The sequence below is a fragment of the Lactuca sativa genome, chromosome 1, assembly GCF_002870075.4.
Source record: "Lactuca sativa cultivar Salinas chromosome 1, Lsat_Salinas_v11, whole genome shotgun sequence".
Taxonomy (NCBI): Eukaryota; Viridiplantae; Streptophyta; class Magnoliopsida; order Asterales; family Asteraceae; genus Lactuca; species Lactuca sativa.
The window spans coordinates 92519065-92541608 of NC_056623.2; the positions used below are offsets into that span (position 1 = coordinate 92519065).

Consider the following 22544-nt stretch of genomic DNA (forward strand, 5'->3'; position numbering starts at 1 on the left):
CATCACTTAATGAGACAACAAAATAGGCCACTAAATCACAATATAAGGTAAATTAGTTAATAATCAACAACACACAACGCAACGATAACCCTTTAAACATTTGCAAGTATACTCAATAACCTTTATATGAAAACAAAAAAGGATATATATATATATATATATATATATATATATATATATATATATATATATATATATATATATATATATATATATATATATATATATATATATATATTATCTAGTAACCTAATTTACACTATACCAAAACTTATATTTCAATATTAAAAATCAATATCAAAATCACTGAGCCTTTGGTTTTTCGATTTTAACATACGGAAAGCCCCCCATAAAATACACAACCCGTGGGTCCCACCCCCTTTGTTGAGCCCGACAAAACATCAAAAACTCATTAGCAAAATACGAATTAAACGCCATGAACACATGCCACAACGCATGCCCTTGTGGATTAAACTCCCAAATAGAAATCTTCCTACAAAAAACCCGATCAAAACCCCAACATGAAAGGCCAAGGAATAAAGTGATGAGGTAGAGTTTTGCTAGATGTTTTGCGTTCTTATCGTGTGTGTGAATGTAGTATTTGTACATTCTCGGGATGCAAAGAAGACAAAGTGTTATGTAATGAGCTTTGAAACCAAAATTGGAACGAATTTGGGAATGAAAGATTGCAAAAAGGACACCATAGAGGAAGAGAAAAGTGGGCATTGTGGTTTTGTAATGCCAATGTGGAGAGTAGAGGATGTAGATGTATAATAGCATTTCCCATACCATTGGTGTTTCATCTCCTTGTTGTTGCCTGAATTTAAGTACAAAGTTTTGATCAGTAATAGCAATCTGCTTTTTATTTATTTGTGTGAATTTGTTTCAAATTATGAAGTTCAATGTAAGGTAGCTAGCTTACAGTCGTTGCAGTGTAGCATGAAACAACATGCTCCCAATAGCAAGGATCATATTGGAGATGTGAAGAATGCTGAATCTTTTCTCAAACTGTTGACTTAATGCAATCACAAGTCCAATAAGTGCCAAAACAATGCTTGGGATATTTGAAATCGTGTTGTAAAATTCAGCAATGTAAGAAGAGTGCACATAATTCTGTTCACACCATTCTGTAGTTGATGTAACAGGACCCCAAAAACTTGTCATTCTTCAAGTAAATAACTACAGGAAACAGCATCAAGATTATTAATACTTTATACTTATACACCCTCAAATTCAAAATCAATACCAATTTCTTTGCATTTTTGTCTCATTTGCAATGCTTGTATGATTTGAGATAGATATCGGTTTCTCGATGAAGATTTAAAGTGTTTTGTGAAATTAAAGCTTAGCAGTTTAACGATGCACAAAATAAACCAAAAGAAACATGAGCGTATGGATCCAGATGCTTCTAGACAACATCGATCAGAGCATTTCAAACTTTTTTCATCGAGCATTTACATTTCGACAACAGAATAGCAAAAAAGCAAATTAAACAGCCCTAAATCCATCCATTCGATGAACACTTACACTTCAACAACGGAATCTAAAGGATGAACAATAATCAAAACAAAAAACTACATGTACCGAAATAGGAATAGAGATCATACCACTTGTCAACTTCGATTCTCTCTCCCTTCCGCCAAAATCGTACGAATGGCGAGAAAAAATGTGTAGGTTTTATGATTCGCAGTCGCACAGCTCTCGATTTTCTGGCGCACGAGAAACAGAGGATGAATTTTGAGTTGTTTTGAAAAAAGCGTGACGCGTATTTAAAGGAATCTTTAAAACTGCTGGTTTTGAAGCGCGTGGTGGAATCTGATTTATTCTGCTACGCTAGGAACTGAGAGTCGGCAGATGCGCGTAGAGGATCACCACCGTTGGATTGAAACGATTTGCGGTTAAGATTAGCGCCCCAATATCTTGATGGTGGGATAATTTATTTATCCATGGAATGCAAAAAAGATACATTACTTACAACAAAGGTATACATTTTTGGATTAAATTACAAAAATGATTCCTCCTTTTTTTTTGCACTTTTGTTTATAAAAGTTTTTCTTTACAAATTAAGTCATTATTTAGTTGTTGTTTTTTTTATTTTTTTATGATGATGTCGATCCTGTAACCTTGTTACCACTTTTATGATTATGTATAATTAAATTTTATTAAATTTGATGTTTTATTGATATTGTTATACTACTTTGGGACCACCTATTACCTATAGGCTGTCCTACTATAGGTAACCTATATTTTCTATTGTTCAAACCAATTTTGGAGAAATCGGATTGGATTGGACCCATTTATTTAGGAGGAAAAAGTAGGCCTTACGTGAAAGAGTTTGGCGCTTTTTTTTTTAGCTTATTTTAGTTAGAATTTTATATATTTTCTTTTAAACTTTAAAATATCAAATTTATGGAAATTAATTTTTTAATATTATATTTATTCTTAATAAACTTTTAAAATATCATAAATGCCCCAAATCCTTTTTTTATAATCATTTTTATATCTTAGAATTATTATAATAATTAAAAAGGTTAATCATATTTTCCTTACGTCTATGACAATGGAATGTAAATTTTTAAATTGTTGGAATGTCGTCCTCTTGACAAACAAAAAGATTCATCCTCAACCTTCTCTATGGAATGTATATTTTGATTGTTAGTTTTAGTTGTTAATTATTATCATGTTGTAAATGGAGGACATTTTAGATATTACCATTGACATTGTGATGTTTAATAAGGGCATATACGATATTTTGATATTTAAGAAGCGCATATATGATATTTTGATGTTTAAAAAAAGACATAAGATATTTTGAAATTTTATGAATGGTAAATATGATATTTGGAAATTTTATGAAGGATAAATATGATATTTAGAATTTTAAGTTGGATAAATATGATATTTTGATGTTTAAGAAGAGCATATATGAAATTCTTCATTTTTTTAGGACTGATCTTTTGGTCGTAACAATTTTTTTTAACGGATATAGAAAACAAACTCCAGTAGTAATTTATTTACAAATTAAATATGTATTTGTATTATATTTGATTTTGAATGCAAAATGAAAAAATAAGAAAGCAAATGTGAAAACATAAAAACAACAAAACCAAATATAATTTTTATTTGCTGCTTAATTCTTCGTCATCTTCGACATGTTAATTTCTGTGCCTCTTTATTTTGATAATTATACGAATTCTCGTGCATTGCGCAGCGAAGATTAAAATATATTGTTAAAATATTGAAAAATATATGTTTAAAATGGTTATGTTAAAGTTTAACTTCCTTAACAAAGTTATGTTTTAAAGTTCACCTCTTCGTTCTTTCATTTTACGAAAGCGAGTAATTACATTTACAGTCTTAACATTCTCCAGCGTTTCCTTTTCTAAACTACAAATCAAAGCACCATTCATAAAATCGTCACCTATTCTATTACACAAACCGGTCTTTAAGAACTTCATTGCAGAAAAACATTGTTCAACGGTTGCGGTTGCGACGGGCAAAACCAAAGCTAGTTTTAATAATCTGTAAACCAAAGGAAAAGAGAGGTGCTTCCCGGTTTCCACCAACAAACGAGAGAGGTCTGTAATTCCCTTCAAGTTGAAAAATATTTCATCATAGACCAAAGAGTGATAATATATATCAAGTCGCCCATTAAGTTGTGCCTTTTCTGAATCGTCAAAATCGTTTTTTATATCTCGCTTAGCTTTAACAACTTTGCTTTATCAAAACTAGAAAATAAGTCACAAGGACTCAAAGCTGCCATGTTCTCCATCAACTTCATGCCAACTTCACTAAATTTGTCCCCAAAATCTTGAATTTGCATATCTAAAATCATGTTAAAAATCACAACTTCAAAATGATGTTGATTAGTCTTATTGGTCCTACGCTTGCGTGGGGTTACATAATATTCTGATACGTCCACAATTCCAATACTATGCTTTTCACAAAAAGCACATACCTTCTTCCAAATTTGTGGAAACTCATATTTTCTAAAAACTAGCAATGCATTCTTCCAAATTTGTGACAAGGTATCCATGAGGCATAGAATTTCCAACATCAAGTGTAAAAGAAACACGAAATCAAGTGTCTTGAAATATGACAAAATACCCTTTGCATGATTACGGTTAGATAAAATAGACCCCTCCTCTTTGACATATTTAAGTACCACAACACTTTCTCCATAAACAAATTCGCCAAACTTACAATTGTTCTAAAATGTCAACCCCATCTAGTATCTCCAGCTTGAACAAAAGAAATCTCTTGATTCAAGCCTCTTCCTGGTTCAGTTTCACCAATACCAATTTCAGCTACCACCGTTTCTTTTTGCATCTCTCGTATCATATCTTTTCTCTTACAAGACCCACAAACGACAGTAACCACCGAATCTAGTTGTTCAAAGAATTCTTCAACATCATCATGTTTCTTTGAAACCGCCACAACCACTAATTTAAGTTAGTGTGCAAAACAATGTATATAATGAGCATAACTGTTTTCATTTAAAATCAAAGATTTTAAACCGTTGAATGCACCACTCATATTACTTGCTCCATCATAACCTTTTCCCCTCACCTATGTATTTGAAAAAAAAAATAATAATAAAAAAACTATAAGAAATAAAAATAAAACTAATATCATATTAAAATTTAAAGGAATAAATATTTTATGATTTCTCACCTGAGCCATACTCAAGTTATTGTTGGAAAATACGGTATCAATGATGGGTTTAAGAGTCAAAGAAGATGTATCCAACACGTGAACAACTCCAATAAATCTTTCCTTTACAATCCCAGTCTATCAACATATCTCAAAACTATAGACATCTGTTCCTTTTTGGAAACATCACTAGAATCATCAACTAAAATAGCAAACACGTCTTTACTAATTTCATCACAAATGGACTTGATTATCTCTTTTGAAAAGCAATAGACAATATCTTTTTGAACCGTGAGAGAAGTCAACTTTTCATTTTCTGGAGCATTTTCTGAAGTAACTTTAAAAATCTTCTCATTATCTTCTCTAATCAAGGTTAAAACTTCAATGAAAAGTCATTTATTATTAGACTTTTCCGTCTCATCATGTCCACGAAATGGTAATGCATTTTTCAATAAAAATCTACAACTACGGATTGTAGCACGTAATCGAATTTCATAATTACTTTTCTCAAGTTATGTTTGCTTATGCAAGACTTCACCAATAGATTGGTTTTTCTCAATAGCAAATCACACTTTTCTTGGGCCTTATGGTAATAACTTTGAATATTACCCATATGTTTCCGGAATGAGCCTTTTTTACTCCAATTGTCAAAGCCTTTAGTTATAAATGCATCTCTTCCACCTTGTTCCCCTACTATATCTCCAAACAATTAGCAACAAAAACAATATGCCTTCTTGTTTTTTATGCTATACTCTAACCATGGAAAATCAGTAAACCATTGCACAACAAAACATCTTGGCTTATTACTAAATAATGTATATTAAAAACTATGCCCATTTGGTTGACAAGACCCTTTAATCAAATATGCCCTCCTTATTTCATTCCTTTGATTAAGATTATAAGATGTAATCTTTGGCCTATCCCCCAGGTCTAAAGGAAGATCATTCAAATTAAAAGATTGTGTCACTTTTGGTTTTGGCATTGGTTGATTAGTTTGTGGAACTTGAGTAGGTTCATTAGATTGTGTTTCTTGTGGTTTTGGCATTGGTTGATTAGTTTGTGGAACTTGGTTACTTTCATTAGCCCTATTTTTTTTGGAAGTTCCTTAATCATTGTTGTCTCCAACATTTAAATGTCTTTTGAAAAAACTTTTAATAGCAACCTACAATCAAAATATGTGAACTATAAACTTGATTTCAAGTTTCAGCAATAGTCAACAAATGACAACCTACAGTCAAGTTATCAATTATCAAGATATATCAACTATAATCTTGATTCCAAGTTTCAACAACAAATGAACAAATAGCAATCTACAATAAAAATATATCAACTATAACTTGATTTCAAGTTTCAACAACAAATAATCATTAAGTATTAACCCTAAGTCCGTAATTTAACAAAGTTAATTGTCAATTTCTAATTTTTCAAACATAATGACAAAAAATTAGAAAATGAGTTAACCTAAATACATAATAGGGATGAGTATTTTGGTTATACTAACTTGTTTCATTGTGATGGAAGAGCCGAGGAGGTGGTCGGAATTTTGCAATTGAGAATGTTTGATGTCCGATGTCGACGATCGCAACAAGGGCAGAAGATGATTTGAAGTTGACAATTGAGAAGTCGACTAACGAGTACACGAAGTGACGATCTAATTCATAATACCGATTACAAGAGTATGTCCTTTTTTCCGTTAGACTATTGGGCTTAATAACTCTTCGTTTCAATAAATTAATTGGTGTGAGCTTAAAATTTTTGGACCATTTGGGCTAGTTTGTATTTTGGTCCATTTAGAAATAACCTGAATTTTTTAGGGTAGCACAATTTTTTCGCCGATATAAAACCGCACCATAAAACGAATGTTTCCGAAAAAATTAACACTACTAATTTTTTTTTGAGGGGTATCCCGGGATATCCCGGGATCCATAATGGATCCGCCTATGTGTAAGATGTAGTAGAAAACACACAATTGCAAACTTTGTGATAAAATTATTGAACTATAATCTAAGATTCCTTATAGTCTAGTCCGCAAGAAATGTATGCAATTGAATGCTCTTAATTTTTACCTACCTTAAAATTTTAAAAAATGTAATTTCCCTAATATACTTTTAGAATTTGAAACTATAAGGAGCCAAATGTGTAATTTCCTAAATAAAAATTAGAGGGACCAAAACTATAAATAATCAATTTTCTTTTAGAATTAAGACATAATTTCAAAATCGATCTTAATGGTTTTAAAAAAATTGCATGTCGAGGATAACTTTAGTAAAACCGTGTTCTTATGGTTTCAAAATCTTGCATCGTTGGCCCTTTTGACTAACTACTTTATCCCTCTTTATTTATTTTATTATTTTATTACTTTATTATTTTTTCTTTTATTATTGTCGGCCACACGCCTTGAACTTCTTCTTCTTTGGTGCTACCTCTTAACTGGCAATGAAGCAATTCGATAATGGATTGATTTTGTCCGAAATCACACATACATCTTGGACTTCTTAATTGATGTGTTAGACAAAAGGATTAAGGACCATATATACAAGAAATAATGAGATTTTTGATTGAAAATAAACACTTAGCATAAAAAATAATGTAATACCGTAAATTTATCATCAACATAAAAAAACCTGAATCAGAACTTGTAGTGAGAATCAAAACATATATACAAGCTAGTTGCCGGAGACGAGGGCATAAGGGCCTTGGGATGGTGTTGCAGAATACACAATCCAAGATCCTTACAAAGTGTGTATTGTACCAGTGGGTAAACCCTCCATTGATCATACAGAGAGTATATCATACTCGTGGGTAAACCATATGTATGGATTCTAGCTCAGCCACCGGGAGCCATCTATTAGAGCCAAAGGTTTTCCAATAAGAAGCGATCCATATGAGTCATCCACTGAAGTGAAAGGTGATCGGAAAGAGAGGCACACATAGAAAGAGAAGAGATGCAGAGGGATAATGTTAGATTATATTTAAAGGGTTGTTAAATGATCCTTTAGAAATAATAAAATAGAAAAATAGAAAAAAAAGGTAAAATGGTCATTAATGTGTTTTAATGATGTAATTTAATATAGTTAGCCAAAAAGACCAACAATACAATAGTTAGAAACCACATGGGCAAATCTAAGATATCCTCAAAATGTTATTTTTTATTAAAAAAACACACGGGCTATATCTAAATTTTTGTTAGAATTAACTACGATTAATGTACTTTTAAAAGAATTTTAAAACTTTATTTTCTAAATTTAAAAAATCATAAGAGCATCTCCAATTCATTTTATTTTTTCATTATTTCTCTCATTTATTCCTCCTATTTTTCTCCAACCCTACCCCATTTAGACCATCTCCAACTCACTTCCATTTTTTCCCTAAAAAACGAAGTAAAAAATGGGATAAATAATATTTTATCTCTAACCCTACTCAATTTTTACCTCATTTTTACCCCCAAAAGGTATATTCCATTTTTCTAACCTATATAAATGGTCAAACACACCTTTCTATTAATTTGGTTTTAAAAAAATATATAATCTATATTTTTTTCATTACAATAATATTGAAGAAATAAAATTATATTTATAACACTTAATTATAGACTTTTGTAAAATATGTTATCGTGTTTTAAATTTCAATATGTATTTAAATTTTAATATGAATTTGATAAACAAAAACAACTTTATATTTATAATTAATTAATATAATTTAATATATAACACAATATATAAGTATTAAATAATACATTTAAATTATAATTAGTAGATAAAAAAACCAGAAATGTATAGATTTATAAAAAGAAGGATTAAAATCGACAACTCAAAATTCATCCTCATTTTGGGGGAAATAAATAGTATAACACCAAATATAATGTTATACTGTTCATTTCCCCCAAAATGGGGGAATAAGAGCATCTCGAACCCAATCCCATTCTCCATTATAAATATAACATTTGTTTTTGTTTATCAAATTCATATTAAAATTTAAATATATATTGAAATTTTAAAACACGATAACGTATTTTACAAAAACTTATAATTAAGTGTTATAAATATAATCTTATTTATTTAATATTATTTTAATGAAAAAATATAGATTATATATTTGTTAAAACCAAATTAATAGAAAAGGTGTGTTTGACAATTTATATAAGTTAGAAAAATAAAATATACTTTTTGAGGGTAAAAAGGGATAAAAAATGGTATACGATTAGAGATGAAACACTATTTATCTTATTTTTACTTCATATTTGAAAGAAAAAATGAAAATGGGTTAAAGACGGTCTAAAGATCAAACTATAATTAATCTATTATTTTCTTGACTAAAAGCTACATGCACCAAAAATACGAAGAATATATAATAAAAAACTAGGAGTGTATGAATAATATATTTTTAGATTTTAGATTTTGACCGCTATAAACTTATATAATGATAGATTTGGTCATATATAAAAAATAAATTGTAAAAGTTATCCATATAATTTACAAAAAAGACCGGTATGTATTTTTATATGTTTGAGTTTTAGACTTTTATCATACTACTTTTGTATGTTGACAACTTTTTCTATGTAGAAAATAATTTACAAAATCTCTCTTGTAATTTACAAAAAAAAGTCTATGTATATATTTTTTTTCAAGAAATGGTTCACATGTTTAAATAGTATATTTTTTATTCCATATGTTTAAAAAAATTTAAAAATAGTGCCGACCTAATAATAAATTTACAGATTACGTCCTCGAGAAATGGTTCATATGTTTAAATAAATAGTATATTTTTTATTCCATATATTCAAAAAAAATTTAAAAATAGTCCCGACCTCATAGCAAATTTATAGATTATGTCCCTCCCAAAACATAAAGGTGATGGAACAATTTCTAGTTATAAATAAAATAAAAATAATCATAAATAATATTTATTTAAATAAAAAATTAAATTGGATTACTAATTTTAAAACTTGGTAGAAATGCAGAATTGGGAAAACTAAAGAGACGACTGGCAAACCCTCGCCCCACAAGCCCTTGAACTGTTGAACCACACCCCTTTACTGAAGACTGAAGACCGTAGTCACAGCTCTGGCGTCTGCTCCTCGGCGTTGCCCGCCGCCGATCCGTTAAATTCAGCCTCCTTCTCTAGCGGCTTCCAAGTAAGTTCCTCTTCTTTTGTTTATTCTTTTTGGACATCTAATTTCCAATTGGTATAACATGTTTTTGGTTACTCTGAAGTTCACGATTTGAATTTTTTTGGAGTATTTATCGTTCGTTTCGATTTCATCGGTTTTCTTAATGGATGTTTCAAATCAGAAACTTACATCTGAACATATTAATTGATTTGAAACCCTAAGCCATTAATCTATCGTGCTTTTGAGACTATTTATAATCAAACTGGAGTTGTGAATTTCGATTATGGATGATGTACTAATTCAATTTTAATATAATTTTTGTGTAAGATATCCTGTAGCTACAACATTTACTTGTTCCTATTAGATGACATTGAAGATATGCTAAGAACAGATCTTAATTCTTCAGGAGAAAAATAGGCTTTTTATGTAAAGTGCCTATCTTATTTCATTATATAATACTTATCTTTATGGATTCCAGAATTGCATATAATCAACATTGCTTATATCATTTTGGATTTTGTACTTATAAGAAAATGGACATCCACATATGAATAGTATGAAGATAACATAATACAGAGATTTTGGGAAAAAAACTATCATCCAGTCGATTCCAATCTTTGAATTTACAGATTACATTATGATTCTAAACTTCTTTCTATCATATTGGTTGGCAAATACCATTTATCTCTAACAATGTACTTTCGATGCTATCTTTAGCTATTCAGAATTGTTGACCTTTTTATTCAACTGAAACATTTTCAGATTTTAATGGGGAAAAAGGTCAACAAGAAGGCAGCCCGCAGTGCTCAAAAGGACAAACGGATTCCATCTTTTTCTCCCAAAACAGTTTCACAAGACATCATTCCATCCGTTGATACAGTCATCAATGGAGTTTCTGTTATTAAAGAGACTAAAACATGTCCTCATCATGAAAAGGGCATCAATTTTGAAAACTTTTCCTTAAAAATAGCATCACTTGAGTCTCACAAATGTGATGATTGTAGAGAAAGTGTGAACGATAGAAGGACAAAAAAGGGAAAAAAGAATAAAGGAAATGGTTCAAAATCCGATTCCAATTCCAATTCCATATGGGTATGCTTGGAATGTGGTCATTTTTCATGTGGTGGTGTTGGGTTCCCAACAACCCCTCAAACCCATGCAGCACGCCATTCAAAACAAAATCACCATCCATTAGTTATAAAATTTGCAAACCCTAATTTAAGATGGTGTTTCATTTGCAATACACTTATTCCAGTTCAAAATGGAGAACAAAAAGACACATTATCCGAATTTGTTAAAGCATTAAAGACCCAATCGATAGAAACGCGTAAAGATGTTGATGATAGTGATACAGCCGAGTTAATTTCCGTAAATACCCTTGAAAATGGTGGATACATAGTAAGGGGCTTAGTGAATTTAGGAAACACTTGTTTCTTCAATTCAGTTTTGCAAAATCTTTTAGCAATGGATAAATTGCGGGATCATCTCTTGAGACTTGAGGGAACTTTAGGGCCTCTTATGGTGTCTTTAAAGAAACTTTTTGTTGAAACTAGTCAATCAACAGGGGGCAAGAATGTCATTAATCCACGAGCCTTTTTTGGGTGTGTTTGTGTCAAGGCTCCACAATTTAGAGGATTTCAACAACATGATAGTCATGAATTGCTTCGATGCTTGCTTGATGGAATGTGTAATGAGGAATCTGGTATAAGAAAACGTTCTCAAAATGGTAATGCTACTCAAGAACATGTTCCTACTTTTGTGGATACCATTTTTGGAGGACAAATTTCTAGCACTGTTAGTTGTTTGGAATGTGGGCATAATTCGATAGTATATGAGCCATATTTAGATCTCTCATTACCTTTACCTACTAAAAGATCTCCTCCATCTAAAAGGGTTCAGTTGGTTTCTAAATCCAAGAAAACAAAACTTCCTCCAAAAAGAACGGGAAAATTTCGGTCAAAGAATAAAAAGGAAAAGGATTCCAAAGTAGACCAAAGTTTTATGAAAATTTCAATCATTGAAGAAAACTCGGGACCCACAAAGTCTATTGAACCATGTGTTAATGGGCAAGTTGAGTCTGTTGTTTTAGAGGAAACAACATCATGGTTGGATTACCTTGAACCAACTTCGGAATCATGTATTGAAGACATGTCAAGACTTCATGATTCCGGGAATAGCAATGAAGTTTCTTGGAGAGACGAATCCCATGTAAAAGTTCAAGAATCTGAAGTTACCTCAGCTATGGAATCACGTAATGAAGACCCGTCAGGAATTCAAGATTCCGGAGATAACAATGGAGTTTGTTGGAAAGATGAAGGCTACTTAAAAGTTCAAGAATCTGAAGTTGTCTCAACTACGGAATCTCGTAATGAAGACCTTTCAGGAATTCAAGATTCCGGAGATAACAATGGAGTTTCTGGGAAAGATGAACCCCATGTAAAAGTTCAAGAATCTAAAACTACGGAATCATATATTGCGGACACATCAGGAATCCAAGATTCCAGAAATAACAACAATGTTTCTTGGAAAGACAAACCCCAGTTAAAAGTTGAAGGATCTGAAGTTACTTCAACTATGGAATTACAGAATCCGGACGCTTCAGGAATCCAAGATTCCGGAAACAGCAGCGTAGTTTCTTGGAAAGATGAAGCCCAAATAAAAATCCAAGACTCTGAAGTTACCTCAACAACGGAATCACATAACAAAGACCCATCAGTGATTCAAGATTCTGGAAATAACAACGAAGTTTCAACAAGTGGTGGCAATGAAATTACAAAAGAACCCTTGGAAGTTGATGGGTTTGGATTTGGAGGTCTGTTTGATGAACCCGAGCTTGATATAAAACCCTTGTCAAATGGAGATGAAAAAAAAGGTTTAATGACTACAAGCAACAGTGAATCTGATCCTGATGATATTGATGACAACAATTCTCCAGTTTCAGTGGAGAAATGTTTGGCTTACTTCACTACCCCTGAGCTTCTAACAAAAACCGAACACGCGTGGCAGTGTGAACAATGTTCAAAACACCAAAGGACGATACTAAAGAACAAAACCAGGGGTAAAAATGGAATTTCATGTGATTCAGGCGTTGACCACTTGCTTCCCAATGGGTTCGGGAGTCAGGATACTGAATCTTGCAGTGTAAACAAATCCAATGGTGAATGTAAGAAACATGAGTCAGATAGCAGTGAAGATGATGACGTGGATTCCAAGAGTGCCAAGGTGGCGAGAGATGCGTCTAAGAGGATTTTGATCAGTCGGGCCCCACCGGTTTTGACTGTTCATCTGAAAAGATTCTGCCAAGATGCTCGGGGGCGTTTAAGTAAATTAAACGGCCATGTCAGCTTTAGAGATACAATCGATCTTAAACCCTACATGGACCCTAGGTATGTTTCTTTTCTTATACTTAGGCTATGTTTGGCGTATTAGCTGAAAAATTAGCTGCTAAGTGCTAACTGATAAAAAATGACATTTGGGTTATGTTTGGCTACTAGCTGAAAAGCTAGCTGATAGCTGAAAAGTTAGTTGATAAAAAACGGTGTTTGGTAAAACTAGCTGAAAGATATAAAATGACATAAAAGGACATTTAAAAGAATGTGTTTCTATAATTAATTAAGGGGTATATTTGGAAATTTTTAAAAAAGCTCCTAAAAAGCTAGTCTAAGTAGCTTTTCAAAAAGTTAGCTTATAAGCTAATTTTTGGCTTGTCAAACATGAAAACTTAAAAAAGTTTGAAAAATAAGCTAAGCTTATCAGCTAGCTGTGACGTTCCAAACACAGCCTTGGTAAAAACTAGCTGGAAGATTCAAAACGACATAAAAAGATATTTCCTATAATGAGTTTTCTATAACTAATTAGGGGTATATTTAGAATATTTAAAAAAAGCTCCTGAAAATGTAGTCTAAACAATTTTTTAAAAAGCTAACTTATAAGCTATTTTTTGGCTTACCAAACATGACAATTTAAAAAAGTTCGAACAATAAGCTAGCTCTAGCGCGCCAAACGTAGCCTAAAACTCTATTACACGACAAGACTGAATGTTAAAATGACCAAATTGTCCCTTTGATTGATTACAGTTGTTGTAAAGACAAGGAGACATACAAATACAAATTAATGGGAGTGGTGGAGCATTTAGGGTCAATGAGGGGAGGCCATTATGTGGCGTATGTGAAAGGAGGTGATTGCGTATGGTATCATGCCAGCGATGCGTATATCCGTGTGACTTCTTTGGAGGAAGTTCTTCGGTGTGAGGCCTACATTTTGTTCTATGAAGCAATGTGAGTTTAAAATTTTTGATATTTTGTTTATTTAATTATTTTTAAAACTTCAATCCTTTGATTTTTCGGTATTCTTTTTGGGAAATCATGGGATGTTGTCAAATTTTGTCTCATGAGTATACAACAGAGCGATATTTTTCATTGCTGTTTTAAATTAATTTCTTGTAACTTTTGATTTGATATCGAGGAATTAATGGCTCATTTACAGCCATATTTTTTGTTATTATAATCTATGATGTTGTTTGAAGTAGGTTTGGTTAAATAGGATCAATTCACAAAGACAATTTGAGATCAAATACCTTGTTTGATTCATGAATTTCTAAATGGTGTTATAAAACGAGAAATGTGAGTCTAATGGTTATTTTTAATCACATTGATCCCACAAACAAAAATGAAAGCACTCTACACCTCATTTGTGCCCGAATTGCATCAATGGCTTGTTGAAAGTTCATTACATTCAATTTCAAGCCATGGTTTTTACAAAAAGTTTATGTAACAAATAATCAGATTATCATTTGCAAAATTGCATGATTTTTGGTAAATTGTGAAAATGCATATGCAAAAGGAAACAATTCCTACTTAGCAAGTTTTGTCTAAAATAGCAGATTGTTTGCATTTATGTTCGCTTATAACAGGGAAATAAATTCAAATGGTTAGAAAAATTGTTCATTTTCTAGCTAACAATAATGTTCCATTAAATATAAGAGGATGATTCTATATGTACCACAACATTGCTAGATGTACCCTTTGATGGATGAGATTTTTTTGTTGTCTTGTTTTTTGTGTTTTGTTATTATTTAGATTATTATTGTTTTTTTTTTTGATAGACATTATTCATTAATACAAAGGTTAAAATAAATAATTTACTAAAACATATGAATTTATTTTTATTAATAGCTATCAGATACAATAACTTTTGCAATATTACAATCATTGCAGGGCGTTTGGTGGAATGTAGTCATTTAGTATGTGGTTACTTCATAAATATCAAATAATTAGGCATTGGATATGCTACTTGTAAATCAACATTTACATTATGATTACCATAAACAAAAACAATAGCAATAGCTACATAAGTTAGGATCTCTTGTGGACCAAGCCTTAGTGGAAGCACGATCGATGAACTTTGTTTGCTTAGAAAATTAACGATCACACAATACTTGTTTGGAATGAGAAAACCAATGTCCATCATAATAAGTCGTTGTCTTGTTCCTACAAAAACAGATTCACAATAATTCAAAAAATGACTTGTGTTGCTGAAATAGGCTATATATCAAGGTATATTCTTCATGGTACGCTAATAACTCCTCGTATAATCTTCCTCATAACTGAGAGAAACGACCATTACATTTGTTTTATAATCAAACAATTGAGAGGCTTATGACTTATCTACTCAAATAATTGATTCATTTCATGTGTTTCATAAATTACGCCGTAAACATGGTGTATTATTGATTTTAAAAGACATGTCGTCAAGAATTGAGAGTAGACAAGCTTCATTCATCCAAATAATTAAATATTTCATATCTATATTTAAAAGCTTATTTTTCATTTTTTTTATATATTTGAAAAATTACTTTCAGCAAACCAAATTTGAAAAGTTTTGACTAATTTTGAGTGTAAACGGAAAAAAAAAATCCATTTTTTGATAAAAAAAAAAGAGCAAAAAGGTTATAAGTAAAATTAAATATACTTAAATAATAATAATACAAAAAGACAAAAAGCAAATCAAGAGGATGCAATAAGGTCATCCAGTATGGTCATTACAGAACAAACATAAGGTTGATGTGGTGTAGGTTATAATGCATGAACACCGCACTGTCCTCTTGGGTTGTTGTGGTGTCCTCTTGGATTGTTGTGGTGACATGACGTGGGAGGCTCTGCCTACTAGGAAACTTCACTGAAGAGAGAACAGAATTAAGTTTCTTTGGCCTCCCACTCTCTTTTCTTCCCTGATGGATGTAAAAAAATGATTTCATGGAACCCCAATTGGGGAAAGGAGCCAGATACAACTAGTGTTGAAAAGTATGGATAGTAGCACTATTTTACTACTTTAGCCACTTGTTTGGCATCGGCTGCCCATTGTAATCATTGATTGAAGTTATAAAATCAGACAATTAACTATTTGGATGTTTAAAAAACCTTAACATGCATTACAAAATGATCATGTAATTTGCGAATACAAAATGATTTGTAATTTACAAAAAATAAATTGTGCATTTATGAAATCATATTTTTTTTTTAATTATTCTTCATGCCAACTTTTTCCCCATGCATAACTAAATGCATGTCGTTAAGTGAACATAAATGCATGTCGCTACCACAATGTTCTTTGTTGTTATAAATGATAGGTTTGTGATATTATACAAATATGCTATTTACAAGCTTTCTAGGCAATTTTTATCACAAATATTTCGCAAAATACATTAATTCCGCCAAGTGGTCTTTGTCATATATGCTAAGTTTTATTGGAATCAAATGACAACTTTTCTATCGTTTTTCCATCTTTATGTTTAATTTATTTAAATCCATAATAAATTTACGAAACAGTAACATTATAGTACTTCTTTGTAGTGGAGGGACGATGGAGAAGGTTTTATCTGAGTTGAGATAACTGGTGGTTATTCAAATTTCAAAGGACGAATCCCCATTTGCATCATTATTTTATCATTTAAATAACATAGTTTTATGACATGGAGTTTTCAATTGCAAATTTGATTCATGATAAACGTCATTTGCTTGGAGCTCAAAGATTCAAACCTATTAACTTTTAGAATAAAATAGCATCTAGTTATTTTTTTTTTCTTCCAAAATATCACTATACTAACATAGTTTAGTTATTACTTTTTTTTTTACACAAAATAAATAATTCTCATGAATTTTGAAGTTAAAAAGGTAACTCATCTAGGAGAGATGAGATGAAGATGAAGTATATAATTTGTCTTCTAAGCGCCACTGCTATTTGCAACACCTGCACGAACTCTCAACATTTCAGTCCGCTTGCTTCTTTCCATAACATCTACTAGCCAGTTCACAGTTTCCGTTATTCCAGTCCTACAATATAAATTTTAAAATAAAAATAAATATGTTTATTCTAATTCCATAAATTCATAATTAATAACAACAAATTTTTATATATAAAAGATAAATATAGACTTACCCATCGTACCCTGAAACAGCTTCAAATGTATAAGCTCTTTCATCTAATTTCTTAAGGTCCAAATACTGAGCAAGTTCTTCTGCTGATACAGCATCAGCAAGATCCTGCAATTAATCGGTTTTATAATAAACTATCCGCTTTTCAATATAAAAGCTCAAACAAGGACCAAAAATTGCAAACATTAGCTATACTCAGGGACCAAAAATGTAATTTACTCTATAACATATAATGAGAGGTTGCTTTGTCTGTTTATAAACAAAAGGGAAAATGGAATTGAATCCCTTCCACACTCCATCAAACATGGAATTTGAAGGACTCCTATAGAATTCAATTCTCTCCATGGAATGGAATCTCAAATTCTAATTCCATTGGATTTTGCAAACCAAACACGCCTTAAACTTCCAATATTTTCACTTTAAGTCCCTAATCTTTTAAACGTACTCTATAGCCCATTTAACTTTTTTTTTTTGTCTAATCAATTTGACCTGGTAGGATGCCACATAGACAATGTTACCTTATTTACCCCTTCAAACTGATTAAGTTTCTACACTTACAATTTACAAAAAAATAAATACTTCAGGGACCTATTGAGTACAATTAAATGATTAGGGACTTACATGTAATTTGGCAACAGTTACTTGTTATATGGTGACAATAACCCTTTTATTAATATCAATGTCTTTGTTAGCAGTTTCTAAAATAAGGGTCAAAATAGTAAATGTATTGGAGGGGTACCTGCTTGTTGGCTAGTATTAGAAGAGGAGCACCTTGCAGATCCTCATGCCTAAGCACCTTTTCTGAAATTAACAAATTTCAAATCACAATCAGCATATGTTAAATAGCTTCATGTCATAAATTTACCACAAAAGGGCAACATCTAATATAAAACAAAGATTATTTACCAAGGGCAGATTTGGAATCTTCAAAACGTGATGGACAAGAAGCATCAACTACAAAGATAACAGCATGTGCTTCCTCATAATATTTCTCCCAAATTGAACGAAGACCAGACTGTATAGATACTCATGCATCAGTGACAAAATAGAAAATTCATGGGAACAAAATAACATTATTATGCTACTTTTTAAGATAAGATCATAAGAAAAGTTGGGAAATTTAGAAGGTATAAGATAAAAGGCACCTACTATTATTACATCATGAGTAAGGATTGATTGTAAATACCTGACCTCCAAGATCCCAAAACACAAGTTTTGTATTTGAAGTTTCTATTCGACCAATATTGAGTCCAACAGTAGGAACAATTCGATCAGGGGGAAGGCCTTCTAAGCTTGAATATTGTGTCTTCAATTTCTCCAGTAAGGTCTACACATAAAGAAAGTATTGCTCATGTCTAAATAGGCTTCTTTTACTACAAACAAAATGCACAAATTCCATAAAAGCATGCAATAATGAAGAAGTAGAGAAAAGATTACTGTTTTTCCAGCCTTGTCAATTCCAAGAATCAATACATGAAACTCTGTCTTACTGACCAGATATTTCCAAAGTCCATAAAACAATGAAAACATCTCTTTATCTTTCTTTTTATTTCTCTTGCTTAGCTCTTCTCCACTTTAAAAAAAAAAGGAGAAATTGGACTTTTTTTTTCCTAATTCAAAGTCTGCATATCAGCATCTGGAAAACAAAAGGGAATCTGGATATCAAGATCTATGGCAAATGGATATGCTCAACAAAAAATATTGAAATCAAATACAAATTATAGAACACACTAATTTCAGCTCCAACAACCTATGTAGTCTTCTGGTTATGGTTTCAGCATTTCATGGTGAATCAGCCATGTATATATAGGACTATGTATTACTATTATTTTATGAGTTATGAATACCATGTAAATTGAGTTAAATTACTTCATGACATGAGCTTGTTACAGCTCATTACTATTTATTAGTGAAGACTGAAGAGCTGAGGTCTGAATTATCTTTTCAGTGAGAAAAAACTACAGCCACATCAAGCAGAAGCAGCAGGAAGCTGTGATGCATACAGATTCAATCATAGTACTAGTAGTGCCAAAATATCAAAATAATGCAACTTTTCATTCCCAAAAGAGGTAAAATTTGTCTTTTAAGGTCTAAGAACTACTTCCAACTTTAAAATTGACAGCAATGTTAAACCATAATGAGAAAAGGATAACTCAAATCAAATTGAACTTCATATCAAGCAACAAAAGGAGAGATATATCTGTTAGATTATAAGAAAACCGAATAGAATTTAGCATGTGAATATACTAGGTTTCACATCAAATTGTTTGAAGCAAGCTATTTTGCTTTAATTGCAAGAGAAATTGACTAAAACATGGAACGCTGTGAGAATCATCCAACCAAGATTTTATCTGGTAATAAATCTCATAGATCTAAAATTCTATTTATCATATGATCCAACTGAATATTCACAAAAATTCAAGGCACTTCGCCGCGATCTCTTACTCTAAACCAATGAGATACAAAAGTAAGTATACAGTTCGGTCAGATCACATATCATACTGTCCATTCGGTCAAACAAAACACGATCAACATCGAAATTAACAAGTTTACCGAACAATCCACATTAAATACGCGAAAAATCAAAAAACCAAACGACATGATCGAGAAAATCGCAAAAAATACTGGAACGGTTAGGTTCTAAAACAACAAATCGGAACCGCGGTTGAAAATTTCAGAGTTACCTCGGAGAATGCAACGAATAGGTGAGCCGGAGGACGAGAAGAATTGCAGCTCTGGCACTCGTCGTCGTCGTCGGTGGATGTTAATTGTCAAGTGTGGATTTCGATTTTCGCCCAATTTCCCACACAGTTGCATTTACCAATCTACTATTTTTTTTTTCCCAAAAATAATAACAATAATAATAACTTGAATTAAACAAAAAACCAGCCAAATTGAGAAATCTAATTCTTATAAATGAGTTGGTTAACAAAAATAACCACCTTATTATTACTATTATTATTATTATTTATTTATTTAAGATATGACCATCTTCCGAAATACGATATTCTAGAGTATTTATTTTCGTTCCGGAGTTGGTGGTGGTTGGTAGGAATTGCGTCCAGAATCTAACATCCCGTACTTTCCGGACTGAAAAAGTGTATTTCAGACTATTGTTCGGAATGCTCGTACATTCCGGAGTGCTGTTCTGAAGAGGTAAAATCAGGGTATTTGTGTGTTTTTGTTCCATATATGCAATACATTTGTGTGTTTGATACTTTCCTTATACGTTACAAAATGAGTATGTATACACGATTTTTTCAAGTGTCAGTTTCTAGTGGAGGGCAATGAAGTATATCGAGGGATCTATGCAATATATTGCTCCAGACTACACATGTTTTTGTGTAGATATAAACAATGATATCAACTCCATTAAGTTCATTACGTTGGTTGTTTCCAAGTTCAGGTTACATGTAACATCTGTTCCAGGTAGTACTTAATTCAATTAAGATCTAGGATTGTGGTGTGTGGACTCGGCAAGTTGGGAGTCCAACTCGTCGAGTAGAGGGCATTTCAAGGACGCGAGATCTACACCTTACTCGACAAGTTGGAAGGTCGACTCGACGAGTAGGCGTTGTAAAGATAAAACCCTAAATTTAGGGTTTACACCCTATATAATCTCCTTAAGAGCCTTAAGGATGACCTTACATCAACCTCCCAAACCCTAAGAATGTCTGTGCTAACCCTAATCCCCATTCTCTTTCATTTTGTGAGCTAGTGTGACTTTAAAGCTTAAAAAGAAGGAGATAGTGAGAAGATCCAGCAAACCAAGCCCTCACTCTTGAGCTTGACCATCTTGTGGACTGTTGTAAGTCTTTAAGACTCGATTTTTATCATAGAATATGGAAAGATCTTGAGTTTACTCTTCATTTCCTATCCTTCTTGTTGATTGCATGCATGGGATTCATAAAGTTTGCAACTTTATGAATCTCCAGGGCAAAATGGTCCCAAGGTGGGCTAGATCTGGCCTTTGGTTGAGCAAGGACACCATGCAAGGGTTTTTAGGGCATATTTCCCTCTTTTTGACCGTTTGACCTAGAGACATGCATGTCCATAAAGCCTCCGTCTTTGGAATGTTTTGAGGACTATAAACTCTTCTGGAAAGGAGGGATTTCAGATCCCTAGAGTTTTGGACTATATGGCAAAGCTTTGGAGCTTTCGAACCTTTGGCAAGGGCCTTAGAGCATTTGGAACGGTTCCAGAAGGTAAAGTTGGAAACTTTATCCTTCTAGACACCTTAGGGCTTCAGATCTAAGCTCTGAGTCCCTGTATTCGGTGTATCATCACAAGAAGCAAACAGAAAGGGAACTTGACGAGTTGCCCTAGGAACTCGACGAGTCGGGTTGGGTTTCCCCGCCTTTTGGATATCAAGCGAACTCGGCAAGTTGGCTAGGGTTTGATCAGGTCTTCTTGACTCGGTAGGAACTCAACGAGTGGCTAGATGCACTCGACGAGTTGAGGTCAACATGGACTGTTGACTTCGACTTTGACCAAGGTTGACCAGGGTAGATTTTGAGGGTAATTTTGGGATTATGACAAATTTGTCTTATGATGGTTTTAGGCAGTTGAGTTGGAGCAGCACGTGGGACATATCTGATTCTATCTTGTCAGTTCAGCATTCGAGAGAGGCGAGTCTCCTCACCATACCAATGGGTCTAAGGCACCAAGGCCTCACCATATTTGATGCTAGTCATTTATGACACTTGCATGAAAGACCTCGGGGGGTTCCCGAGGCACCTAGGTGTAAGAACTTGGAGGGTTTCCGAGGCATCCTCAGTAAAGACCTCGGGGGGTTCCCGAGACACATGGGCTAAGAACTCGAGGGTTCCCGAGGCACCCGGAGTAAGACCCTGGAGGGTTTCCAGGGCATCCTTGGGCTAAGACCTCAGGGGGGGGGGGGGTTCCCGAGGCACCCGGAGTAAGACCCTGGAGGGTTTCCAGGGCATCCATATATGTTGTTTGCATGGATTATGTGGTATATCTAGCTTTCTGGCTAATGTTATATGTGATATGTGGATTGTATGTGCGCTATGCTCTGGGGAACTCACTAAGAATTAGCTTACAGTTTGTGGATTTATTTCAGGTACATCTGAGGCCAAGGGCAAGGGCAAGGCTTGATGGCGCAACGTGCACTCTCTCATCGACATCTTATGGGACACCCTGATGTTTTTAAATAAAGTTGTAATGGATGTGGATTAGAAAACAATTGTTCTGGGATTTCATGGTTTATGGAAATGTTTTGATTAATTAAAAATGAAAATTTTCCTTCAAAATTTTGGGTTGTTACATTACACACTAACAATATATTTTCTTAGTTTTGTTAGTAGTATGCGTCACAACACAATACA

General features: G+C 32.7%; 4 protein-coding genes across 4 annotated transcripts; 1 reads left to right on the forward strand and 3 right to left on the reverse strand.

The window, feature by feature from the left end:
* Nucleotides 1-253: 253 nt before the first annotated feature.
* LOC111915905 (alkaline ceramidase) lies at nucleotides 254-1760 on the reverse strand. Its single transcript, XM_023911544.3, has 3 exons — nucleotides 1608-1760; nucleotides 923-1179; nucleotides 254-817 (listed from the first exon to the last, which is right to left on the reverse strand). The coding sequence occupies exons 2-3, from the start codon at nucleotides 1162-1164 to the stop codon at nucleotides 304-306; spliced, it is 756 nt and encodes a 251-aa protein (XP_023767312.1). The 5' UTR covers nucleotides 1165-1179; nucleotides 1608-1760; the 3' UTR covers nucleotides 254-303.
* Nucleotides 1761-3688: 1928 nt separating this feature from the next.
* Nucleotides 3689-8089, reverse strand: LOC111915933 (uncharacterized). The gene is made up of 6 exons (XM_023911572.2): nucleotides 8085-8089; nucleotides 4839-5016; nucleotides 4675-4791; nucleotides 4518-4569; nucleotides 4224-4442; nucleotides 3689-3825 (listed from the first exon to the last, which is right to left on the reverse strand). Exons 1-6 carry the CDS (start codon nucleotides 8087-8089, stop codon nucleotides 3689-3691), a joined length of 708 nt encoding a protein of 235 aa, XP_023767340.2.
* A 1524-nt stretch (nucleotides 8090-9613) lies between these two features.
* On the forward strand, nucleotides 9614-14287 carry LOC111915906 (ubiquitin carboxyl-terminal hydrolase 2). Its single transcript, XM_023911545.2, has 3 exons — nucleotides 9614-9787; nucleotides 10526-13149; nucleotides 13840-14287. Exons 2-3 carry the CDS (start codon nucleotides 10532-10534, stop codon nucleotides 14042-14044), a joined length of 2823 nt encoding a protein of 940 aa, XP_023767313.1. The 5' UTR covers nucleotides 9614-9787; nucleotides 10526-10531; the 3' UTR covers nucleotides 14045-14287.
* A 2504-nt stretch (nucleotides 14288-16791) lies between these two features.
* Nucleotides 16792-20040, reverse strand: LOC111915907 (uncharacterized). The gene is made up of 7 exons (XM_023911546.3): nucleotides 19881-20040; nucleotides 18634-18832; nucleotides 18383-18523; nucleotides 18103-18211; nucleotides 17936-17997; nucleotides 17201-17304; nucleotides 16792-17094 (listed from the first exon to the last, which is right to left on the reverse strand). Exons 2-7 carry the CDS (start codon nucleotides 18724-18726, stop codon nucleotides 16986-16988), a joined length of 618 nt encoding a protein of 205 aa, XP_023767314.1. The 5' UTR covers nucleotides 18727-18832; nucleotides 19881-20040; the 3' UTR covers nucleotides 16792-16985.
* Between the last annotated feature and the right edge of the window lie 2504 nt (nucleotides 20041-22544).